General features: G+C 56.9%; 1 protein-coding gene across 1 annotated transcript; it reads left to right on the forward strand.

Moving 5' to 3' along the window:
• The first annotated feature begins 532 nt into the window (after positions 1–532).
• Positions 533–8,721, forward strand: FHL3 (four and a half LIM domains 3). The gene is made up of 6 exons (XM_060625586.3): positions 533–706; positions 5,894–6,067; positions 6,156–6,330; positions 7,345–7,514; positions 7,608–7,794; positions 7,921–8,721. Exons 2-6 carry the CDS (start codon positions 5,912–5,914, stop codon positions 8,073–8,075), a joined length of 843 nt encoding a protein of 280 aa, XP_060481569.2. The 5' UTR covers positions 533–706; positions 5,894–5,911; the 3' UTR covers positions 8,076–8,721.
• Positions 8,722–11,857: the final 3,136 nt, after the last annotated feature.

Here is an 11,857-nt window from a genome sequence, read left to right on the forward strand (position 1 = left end):
CCAGGGTTGGGGGTCCTCTCTTCACTCCTTGTTTCCTGAGAACACCTTGGTTCCCGCTAATAAGAGCCATGACAGCAGTCAAAAGCACCCGCTCTTGCGGGCTGAAGTCCTCTTTTACAAACTCGGGCTACGTGTGACCCCTGGGGGTAAGCGGGGGGGGGGGGGGGGGGGACATGAAGATGGCATGTGGACTCTTGGTCCCCCAGTGGACCTTGTTCGGCTGGGTCCCGTACCCCTCGCCTGAGACCGAGTACAGCCGTCTCCCGCTGGCTGCTGGTGGGAGGCGTGGGGGAGGCTGGGAGTGAGGACAGAGAAAGCAGGGAGGGGACGGGGGCGGGGTCCTGGCGGCCCGGGGAGGTAGGGAGAGCCAGGTTAGACTGGGCGGGCCGAGGGGCCCTGGGGCGGGATCGGGCCCAAAGAGGAGGTGTGGGCGGGGTCTGGCCCCCAGCCTGCGGGATGCGGGGCCGGGGCGGGGTCCGCACTCTGCGGGCAGGGGCGGCCGGAGGCGGGGTCCGGGCGGGGCGGGCCCCGCGCGCACTTCCTCGGGGAGGGGTTGGGGCCGAGCTCCCACTCGCCCACACAGTCCGTGTGCAGCCGGCACCCTCACCGGCGGCGCGCTCGGCCCCCGCTCGGCCCGGCCCGCAGGTACGAGCCACCGCCGAGGGACGCGCGGCCCGGCTTCCCCGCTCCCGCCGCCCGCTTCGAGGTGAGCTCCCCGCCGTACCCGGCGCCGAATCCCCGCTCTGGGCCCCGGCGCCCGCCCCCCGCCCGGGTCCGGCCGCGATAACCTGCGGACGCGCTTGGAGCTGGAGGCGCGGGGGCGCTGAGCCCCGGAGGGCGCCCCCCGGATCGCACGGATCCCGGCCGCCCGGCGGCCGGGCGGGGGCTGCTTCGAGACTTGGCGGGGGGAGGGGGCCAAGTTTGAAACGGAGAAGCCAGAGTCGAGCGAGGGACCGAGAGGGTTCGAGAAACTGAGGCTCCCAGAAAGGCGGGTGGAGCGAGAGCGAGACAGGGATACGAGCGATAGGCTTAGATAGGGGGAGGCTCAGGGATGCCCGAAGCAGGGACAGAGACTTGGGCGTAGAGTCACCGAGAGCCGACCGGAGGCATAGGGAGGGACCCAGGTTTTGTGGAACGGAGCATTTGAAGGAGAAGCATACAGTGATCCCAGTGAACACGCTGTAGCGCCCTTCCCAGGGCCTTGCGGGGTCCTGGACAAGTAAGGGGCCCTTGAAGCCTAAGCTTCTTTAGCCTTGTGGTAGATCTGCCTCTGTGAGGCCTATGGAGAAGTCCAGAAACTGGAGACAGAGACGCTCAGGAACAGAGATGTTAAGAGAGAGAAGGGGTGGTGGGAACCCCTAGGAGACCCTCAGATACCAAGACTTGGGTGTACAGAGGTAGAAATCCGCAGAGCCGGGCCCTTGCGAGATGACTAGCCCACCCAAAACATAAAGACAGCTGAAGTGTGCAGAGACACAGACATGCTGAGTGGGGCAGAGCTGGCTCTGACGGAGGTGCACTGACAGCTTGGGTCAGACCTGGAGAGACTCAGGCCTGAAAAGACTGGGAAGCAAGGATGTGGAGAAACAGAAACTCTGGGCCAGCCAAGCCCCTGTGAGGCAGAGGACCTGAGACAGACTGAGATCAAAAAGGAGCCCCAGGCATACACCAAGACAGCCCCAACTTATTTTTAAACTCAAATCTTGGACGCACTGCTTCAGCCCTGGGGGATCCGGGGTGAATGAACTGTTCCTCTCCCGTCCCCAGAGCAGCTGCTGGATCCTGCTTCCCACCCCCCCCCCCTTTCCCCTAAACTGCTCTGACTCCCAGGCCCCATGGGGGGAGGGGAGGGGAGAAGGGAGAGTTTGGGGTTGGTGCCTGATAGCAGGATGTGGGGGGTGAGGAGAGTTAGGTTTCTCCCCTTAAATCTCCTGTCAGTTCCTGGGACTTGGGGGGGGGGGGAGGGGTCTGAGCTGATCCTGACTCACAGCTGCGGGGCCTCGCCAGGGTCCTCCTGGACAGTATAGGGTGGAGGTGGGGGCGGGGGAGAGTTGAGGGGTTGGCATGGGTAGTTGGAACGGCTTCTGGTTGTCTTCCAATCGCGGGGTTAGCAGCTGGGAAGAAGAGTCAGGCTCCTGTGCTAGTGATGTCACCAAGTGTCTCCTGTGTCCCTGCTCTTAATGTTGACCACCCTCTTTACCACCACTGCAGCATTTTTAGAGAGACAAACAGGAAAGGGCTCCAGGCTGGAAAGCAGGGAACCTGGCCTCTCTGAGACCTGAGTGACCTTGGGCCTGGCTTGTCGCCGGTTTCTGTACTCAACTGTAAGATGGGGATGGTACCCTAGCCTGCCTGCCTTTTGTGAGATCCAGTGAAATGGTGGCTGGGGTTGCACTTTGTGAGAGGCCACACTTTGTGTAAACACCTGCGTACCTGTGTGAGGGGTCTCAGAGTTACGCTCACTGGGATCAGGCTGGCCCCGCTGACCTCCTCAGCCAGCCCCATAACCTGGGCCTCTTTGCTTCCCCCAGCAGAACTGGAAGTTGGTTGGGGGGGGGGGGGGGGGTCCCTCTTTGTTCTCTCCCTGGGTTTACCCTGGGAATGTCCAGATCAAAACCCAGGCCAGGTCCCTGACCCAGGCCTGGCTCAGAAACTTGACTGACCCCAGTGTGAGTGAGACACCGATGGCTACCATTTACCGACTATTCACTTTTTGCCAGGTGCTTTCCAAGCACCAACATTTAAGCCTAACGACAACCCCAGGAGTAGGAGGTAGTCTTAGATAAGAAAATAGGCCCAGGAGCTTCAGTGACTTGCCCAAGATCACCCAAATAGTAAGTGAACAACAAGTCAGGATTCAGATCCACATGCCACATTTGGGCCTCTATCACTACGTGCCACAGCCATTCTGAGCTCTGGGAGGTGCCAGACGTGTGTGTCTGGGTCAGGTGTAGGAGTGAAGTGTGTGTGTGTGTGTGTGTGTGTGTGTGTGTGTGCATGTGCATATTGGTGGGAGCAGGGGCTGAGAGCCATCTGGCAGACTGAGCAGTCTACCCTGTGCTCGAGCGTGCACACGCGCGCGCGCGCACACACACACACACACACACACACACACACACACACACACACACACACACTAGCCGTGAAGGAAAATAAGATTGGCTTCCTAAGGGCTAAGCTCCCTTAGCCCTGCCAGGGAAAGTGGGAGGGAGATGGGGAGGAAGGGGGATGGGCAGGGACAGGTGGGCCTTGATAGTGCCCTTCACTGTCCTCATTAAAGCCCAGCTGGACGGACTAGGGACTAGGGAATTCTGGGAAGGAAACAGAAGCCATGCTCATACCCTATTTGGGGTGCCCCTGTCTCAGAGTGGTGACTGCATCCCAGGGGATGGCCCCAGAGCTAGCCTGGGCCTGGGAAGGTGATGGCTGCTGTGGGCCAAGCCAGGAAGGAAGGAAAAGACCCAGGGCACCCCTGGACAGACCGTAGCCACACTCCACCTGTGTGGCCCCCTGCTGCCCAGTGGCTGACAGCCCAGACGACACTCAGATGTTGGGCCAGAGGAAACCTAGGCCCGACTGGTAGGGAGCGGACTGAGAAAGAGGGCTACGCTCTACCCTACAGCACAACTCTGCCCCAGAAGTCACCTCTCTGAAGACCCCAGCCCCTGGAGGCCTCATGGCCTGGCCCTGGGTACGAACTTTGTGCCCCCCCCCCCCCCCATTGTACAGAAGGGCAGTTTTGAGTTCACAAACCATCCCTTCAAGAGCCAGGCCCTCCAGGCTTGGGGCATTTGCTGGCGCCTGGAGTCTGAACTCCAAGCCAGAGCAATGCTTCTTGGCCAGAATTTCCCACTGGGGGTGGCTGAGAAGAGGAGGTCTTTCCCTCCACTTGAGCCTGGGCAGGCTCTGGGGACTGCCAGTTACTGGGGTGAATGGGGGGAGGGGGTAGTGGGTTTGGTGGGTTCCTTTGTCCTCCCCAGGTTCCTCTGAAGCTGTGGGAACATCCCCTTCCTCTGAGTCCTGGTAGTTCCTCTCCACCCACCCTAGGATCCAAGCCCTTAGAGAGCAGACTTCATGATGGAGGAGGCTGGGGGTGGGGAGCTCCGAATCTGGGGCTTGAGACGAGTCAGGGGCAGCAGAAGGGACTGAGAACCCCACTTCCCTACCCCCCCCCCCCACACTCCCCATGCTCCTGTTCCAGAGGCAGCTGTGTGTATGACCTCATCCCACAAACATGCTTTGTTCCTGAGAAAATGGAAAGTGTCTGAGGTTTGGTGGGGGCTGGGTGTCTGCAACAGCAGCTCTCAGGGCTCCCCCCTGCCTGACTCCCCACCCGAGAGGGGGCCTGATTGGGGAGAAAGTGTCTCCTGTGGCTCCCACTCTCACCCTCCACTCCCCCTGCCCCAAACCCTTAGAAACCAGAAAAGCTGGGGAGAGGCTGTTTCTCCCAGAGGCAGGGGGTGGGAAGTAATGACCCCAGGGGATGGAAAGAACTGCCAGGAGTGGATCCCCGTCGGAGATGGCAGGGGGCACGCTGCATAACCTCCATCTTTAGTTTACCTCTCCCTCCCCTGGCATCTCCATTCCTTCTTCTCTCCCCTGTTGTTGGTCAAACCTGACATCTGGCCATCTGCGCTGCCACAGCTGCTGCATATGTTGCAGGCCAAGGCTGCCCAGGCTGGTGTGACCAGAGACCCCGCAGGGGCCGGAGGGGGGGTGAGGGCAGAGGGTCCAGCTGGGGAAGCTTGGCTGTGTCCAGCTTGCAGGACTTCCTTCCTGCTTAAACCTAGGCTGAGCCTCTCAAGTCCTTGCTTGGGCTGATTCTGCAGGAGGGAGGTCCGAGGTGACTTCCACCTCCGCCATTCCCGACCCAACATACTTCTACACACCCCATTCATGTCCCTATGCTCCTCACTCCGGAGCTCTGGCTAGAGGTTCCTTTTTCCATGTCGCTAGGGCTCCTTCCTGGGAGTCAAGAGAGGGTGGGGGTGCTGTTTATATGGGACATAGAGTGGGGTGGCTCCCTGCCCCTGCTGTTGTCCCCTCAGGGACAGTAGGAACAGTGGAAGCTACACTCAGGCTGGGGCAGGAAATGAGTCACTGACCCAGGAAAAGCCCCCTCCCCCCAGATCTGCCAGGGCCCAGATAAGAAAACAACTTCTGCTTCCTGATTTTTTTTTCCTGACCCCTTCTCTCCCTCCTCCCCCCCCCCCCCGCCCCGAACCCCCATTAAATGCAGAAATAAACATGCAGGGGGTGCCTGGGTAGCTCAGTCAGTTGAGTGTCCTACTCTTTATTTTGATCCCTGATCACGGGATCATGGGATCGAGCCCCGCATCTGGCTCCTCGCTGAGTGTGGAACCTGCTTGAGATTATCTATATCCCTCTGCCCTTCTCCCCCCATCCCCGCTCCTGTGAGTGCTCTCTCTCTCTCTCTCTCTCTCTCAAATAATTAACTAATTGGTTAAAAAAAAAAAAAAAGAGGGATGCCTGGGTGGCTCTGTTGGTTGAGCGTCAGACTTTGACTCAGGTCATGATCTCGCAGTTCATGGGTTCGAGCTCCACGTCGGGTTCTGTGCTGACAGTTCAGCCTGGAGCCTGCTTTGGATTTTGTGTCTCCCTCTCTGTGCCCCAACTCTGCTCGTGCGTGTGTGCGTGTGTGCGCGTGCGTGCACGCCTGCACGCTTTCTCTCCCTCAAAAAAATAAACGTTAAAAACAAAAAAGAAAGAGAACAAATGTGCCAGACTCCTCGGTTTCCAGAAGCAGCCCTTCCTCTTCACCACCTGTTCTGACCTGGCATTTCTTATGCCTGGTCTCTTGCAAAAGGCTTTTACAAGGGGCTGAGTCACAGCCCCTCTGGGTGACCCGCGCCCCACCTTTTGCCCCTGGCAGGGCGCACTCATAGCCACCATGAGCGAGTCCTTTGACTGTGCGAAATGCAGCGAGTCCCTGTATGGCCGCAAATACATCCAGACGGACGACGGCCCCTACTGTGTGCCCTGCTATGACAATACCTTCGCTAACACGTGTGCTGAGTGCCAGCAGCTTATCGGGCATGACTCAAGGGTAAGGACTGGACCTGACAGGGCAAGGAGTGGGTGGAGGCTGGCGGAGGGGGCAAAGGTGCCAGTGTCCCTTGCCACACGCCCCGCAGGAGCTGTTCTACGAAGACCGCCACTTCCACGAGGGCTGCTTCCGCTGCTGCCGCTGCCAGCGCTCACTGGCCGATGAGCCCTTCACTTGCCAGGACGGGGAGCTGCTCTGCAATGACTGCTACTGCAGCGCCTTCTCGTCGCAGTGCTCCGCCTGCGGGGAGCCCGTCATGCCTGGTACGTCCCCCGGGGGGCTCGCCGTGTGTGGGACCGGGTGCCTGCATCTGGGTAGGGTTCTTTCACACACAAGGGACTGGCACATGCATGGTGCGTATGCGGAGGCTGACTATGCTTAACACCTGCACACACAGCATCTTTCTGGAAATTCGGTGTATACAGGATGGGTCGTGCCCGTGTGCTCCCGGGAGATTAGCATGCACGGGGACTGGCACACCCAGCTGTACACATGAAAGCGGAGCATGTACAATAACGGACAAGCTTGGTACATTCCTGAGGGTTTGGCGTGTGCCGCACCAGCAGGCCTGCTACGCGCCTGTGAGTTGACCGTGTATGGGCAGACGGACAGGCTCGGTACACGCCGGGGCGCTTAGCACGTATGAGCGCCTGCACGTGTGGTACATGCAGAAGCAAGAAGTGCAAGGAGACCATCGTGCTTGGTGCATTGGGGCTTGGTGTGTGCAGAAGCAGATAAACAGAGGGCTCACGTGTGTGGTGACCCGCATGCCTCATAGTTACGTGAGGCTTGAGGACGTGTGGAGAATGACATCGTTAGGACATGTCAAGGCTTAGCGTGTACTGGATGGATCACGTCCGGGGCATTAGAATTCTGTGTGGGCAAAGACTTGCTTGGCTAGTATATGTAGGATCGTTGTGGTGTGCTCAAACCATCATGTCTGGCATATAAGGGCTTAGCGTGTACCAAGTCATCGTGCCTGTGACACGGAGGCCTGGCGTATGCTGAGACAGTCATATCTGCTACACATGGGGACTTCGCATGTGCCAACTCCTCGTGTCTAGTTTCTGGGAGCCTGGCATGTGTCCAGCAAGTCTGTGCAGTGTTCGGGGGAGGGTAGCATGTGCCGTATATGGGGCCAGGGTCCTGCTGCATGTGCATGGATGCCACCCTGCTTAGGCTGTGGGAACAGCGGGGACCCTCCTTGGGAGGGTAGCAGAGGGTGGCACTCAGGAGCTTAGGACACAGCCTCTGAGTGGGACCCCTGTTCCCCACAGGGTCCCGGAAGCTGGAATATGGAGGCCAGACGTGGCACGAGCACTGCTTCCTGTGCAGTGGCTGTGAGCAGCCGCTGGGCTCCCGTTCCTTTGTGCCCGACAAGGGTGCTCACTACTGCGTGCCCTGCTATGAGAACAAGTTTGCGCCTCGCTGCGCCCGCTGCAGCAAGGTGGGGGCTGGGCCAGTGGGGTGGGGGTGAGCCAGGCTCTGTTGTGGGGTGGGAACCGCCACTCCCTCCCACTGACAGATGCTGCCCCCGTAGACGCTGACACAGGGTGGCGTGACATACCGTGACCAGCCCTGGCATCGAGAATGCCTGGTCTGCACAGGGTGCCAGACGCCCCTGGCAGGGCAACAGTTCACCTCCCGGGACGACGATCCATACTGCGTGGCCTGTTTTGGAGAACTCTTTGCACCCAAGTGCAGCAGCTGCAAGCACCCCATCACAGGTGGGACAGAGGTCAAAGGACAGAGCGGGTAGGGTGCAAGCAAGGGAATGGGATCTGGTGTTGGGTGAGGCTGAGGGACAGGACCGCGCTCCGGATCCGCAGAGCTAACCTCCGGCCTCCCCCCAGGACTCGGTGGAGGCAAGTATGTGTCCTTTGAAGACCGCCACTGGCACCACAGCTGCTTCTCCTGTGCCCGCTGCTCCACCTCCCTGGTGGGTCAAGGCTTCGTGCCGGATGGAGACCAAGTACTGTGCCAGGGCTGCAGCCAGGCAGGGCCCTGAGCCAGGACTCCTGGGCCCAGGGCCTCCCAAACCAGGGCTCCAGGACTAAGGCTCCTTTTCCAAACCACCTTTGGGACCCAGCCCCACCCCCCACCCCCAAATTGGGGCTCCTCCTGGGCTCCAGGATTCAGCCTCCCTGCTCCCACATCCCAAACCGGTACTCCCTGACCCAGGGCTCCCAAACCTGGGCTCTTATGGAGCCTCCATGATTCAAATCCCCTCTGCCAACCTAGACTCCCCCTGCAGTCTGGGTTCCCAGATCCCAAGCCCTCTCCCCAAATCAGGGCTCTAGACCCAGCCGTCTAAACCTGGACTCTGGGGCCCAGGCCCCCTTTGATCTAGACTTCTTTCCTGAGACGTTAGGTCCTCTGTGGGTGCCTGAGAAGTCCTCAAAAGTGGGCTATATTCAGGTTTGACCCTCCCCACCGTCATCCCAATCTAGCCTCGGGGCTGGGGCTCTCTGGACAGCAAAACCAGCGTTCACACTTTAAAGGGGTCCTAGAGCACAGGGTTTTGCCCATCCGGTATCTGTCGAGTGTTTTCTCCTTTCATTTGAGCTCCATTCTGCCCGGAGATGGGCAGAGGGGGTGGGACTGGCTCACCCCGCCCTTCCAGATTCTGCAATAAAGCAGTGTGAGGAAGCGAAGGCCTCTGTGTGTTTGTCTGGGTTTGGCGGGGGATGGGGGGGAGGGGGCGGGGGAGGAAGGTTCCCTGGCAGACAGGGAGGCTCTGAGGCTTTTCCAGACCTCCTCCGTGCAGGGCAGAGGAGGAAGCTGCTGGGATGGGAAACCTCCGGAGAACGGGGATCCCGTCGCTGCTACTGTCCATCTCAGGCTCCGCCAACCTCCCCTCTGCTGGCGAAGGACTTTTTCCTCCGGGTGGGGAAGGGAGGGGGCTTGGGGGAGGTCCCGGACGGGAGCCGAGTCGGCAGTGGGTTCCCCATCCAGTACAAACCGCCCCCCTCCACTGGCAGCTCTTCCCAAATCCCGCTGAGCACCCGGTGCGGATTCCCAGTCTGGGCCCAGACCCTCAGCCCCCTTCCCCCTCTTCCCGAGGATTAGCGGAGGCGGCCCGGGATCCGCTCGGGGCCGCACGTTTTTTGCCAAAAAAGGCAAGGATGCAGCTGCACGCGCCGCGGGAACATCTGGATCCGATTCCCGGCATGAATGGGTCACGGCCCCGCCCCCCCGTGATTCAGGGGCGGAGGCGGGAGTGAGCGAGGGGGGTTGTCCCCCAAAGTGGGGAGATGGGGCGGAGCGCTGCTCCCCACCCCGGGTGTCGGTCGCCCGCGGCCCCTGCCCCGCCCTCGGCCCCCCGACGGTCGGGGGCGCGCTCCCGGCACGCGCGGTTTGGGGCACTCCTTGTCCTGCCCGCCGCCTCTTGGGGTGGGGACCCGAGCTGCAGAGCCAGTGGACCTTAGGGTCTCGTGGGGGAGGGGCCCTCCGGTCCGGCAGAACCACGCGATCATATGTATCTCATACTAAATCCTCCCAGAAATCCTATGAGGCGGGCATTTTTCCATTTCACAGAGGTGCGGACTCCGCTTGCCAGTTCCCCAAAGTCACCTAGGTAATCACAGGTGGATTATTTTCAGACTGCCTCCCGGGCCCGATGCAAATCCTAAACTTTCTGAGACTGTGGTTGCCATTTTTCAACAAACCTTTACAAATACCCAACATGTGTCCTTACAACTGATAATTAATTATATGTTTACATTTTTGTCTCTTTCTCCCAACGGCTTCTGTGAAGGCTGGGCTCGCGCCTGCCTTGCTCACCCTTCTATTTTCAACTCCCGGCACTTACTACTTGTTCAATAAATACTTGTGGAGGAAGAGTAGTCCAAGCATAGAAAACAGCTGGTGCAAAGAACGGGAGGCTTGAAAAAACATATGGCGCTTTGGGGAAGCAGCGAGTAATTTCATTTGGAGGAAGTGCCAAGAGACTAAAATGGCAGGCAGAAGCCAGGTCACAAAAAATCGAATGCCAAGTTAAACAGACCTCACCCTGAGGGTAAGCAGCCAGTGGAAATGTTTCAGCAGGGGCATAAGATGATCACTCTGACTGCAGCATGAATAATGGATTGAAGGGGTAAGATGAGCAGGCTCTGTAGGAAGCTAGTGCACTGGTCCAGGTGAGAGATAAAGAGGCAGGTGGCGTCAGGAGTGGAAAAGACAGGACTCGGTGACTGGTTTGATAGACCGGAGAAGGAGGTTTTAGGGGACGGAAGGTGAATGGTTTTGCTTAAGTGGTCCACCCACCTCAGAGAAAGAGATGTACAGGTACTGTGTCATTGATCTCAAGAAAAATATTTTTGGTCTTTCTTAGTGGAACATAATGATGGAGTTAACATTTGATGACATCTTATATTTGATGATATATCATAGATCCCAAATCCTCCCCCCCCCCCCACCCCCCAACACAGTCTCTCCAATCTTGAATGGAGATTTCCCACCTCTTTTCTAGAGGTGCAGGAAAAGCCTCTGGGGAGGACTTTTGCCTGGAGTGCTCTCCCTGCGGTTTAGATCTTGTTTAAATTTTGAGACATTTAACCCTCACAACACCCCATCAGCAGGCAAGATGAGAGTCATTATGCCTGCGTTATTTTTCAAACTTTGAAAAACATAAAGCAACGCGTTCTCATTGTAGAAAAATTGGAGAATTCCTAAAAGTAAAGAGAAGAGGCAAATCACTAAAAATTGCTGAAGATATTATAACTTCCTAGTTCCTTTTTTGTTAAGCATGCATGTACATATGTGTGTCTTAATTTTTAGGGCTTTTTTAATTTTATTTATTTATTTATTTATTTATTTATTTATTTATTTATTTTAACGTTTTATTTATTTTCGAGAGACAGAGCATGAGTAGGGGGGCGGGCAGAGAAAGAGGGAGACACAGAATCTGAAGCAGGCTCCAGGCTCTGAGCTGTCAGCCCAGAGCCCGACGCGGGTCTGGAACCCACGAACTGTGAGATCATAATGTGAGCCAAAATCAGATGTTTAACCGACTGAGCTACCTGGGTATCCCATTTTTAGACTTTTTAAAAATGTTTATTTTTGAGAGAGAAAGCAAGAGTGGGGGAGGGACAGAGAGAGAGAGGGAGACAGAGGATCTGAAGCAGGCTCTGAGTTGAGAGTGGAGAGCCCAATGCAGAGCTCAAACCCACAAATCTTCAGATCATGACCTGAGCTGAAGTTGGACACCTAATCACCCAAGCCACCTAGGCGTCCCTTAATTTTTAGGTTGTTTTTTTTTTAAGTTTATTTATTTATTTTAAGAGACAGAGAAAATGCAGGTCAGGGAGGAACAGAAAGAGAGGGAGGCAAAAATCCCAAGCAGGCTCCACACTGTTAGCTCAGAGCCCGATGCAGGTCTCAAACCCATGAAACTGAGAGATCATGACCTGAGCCAAAACCAAGAGTTGGACACTCAACTGACTGAGCCACGTAGGCACCCCTCTCCATTTTTAGTTTTTAGTTTATTTTTTAATTTGAAAAAATAATGCATGTATAAGTTAAGAAAAAAAACTTTTCATGCTGGGTATATACAAAGAAAAATTTCCCTCCTGTATCAGATCTTCCAGGCTGTCTCCTCATTAACAATTAGTGTTGAACTTCATTGAGTTCATATAGATTCTTTTAATAGATTTATTTATTTTTTATTTTTTAATATTTATTTATTTTTGAGAGAGAGAGGGAGAGAGAGAGAGAGAGAGAGCATGAGTAGAGGAGGGGCACAGAGCGAGGGAGACACAGAATCTGAAGCAGGGTCCAGGCTCTGAGCTG

This window comes from Panthera onca, chromosome C1 (assembly GCF_046562875.1).
Source record: "Panthera onca isolate mPanOnc1 chromosome C1, mPanOnc1 haplotype 2, whole genome shotgun sequence".
Taxonomy (NCBI): domain Eukaryota; kingdom Metazoa; phylum Chordata; class Mammalia; order Carnivora; family Felidae; genus Panthera; species Panthera onca.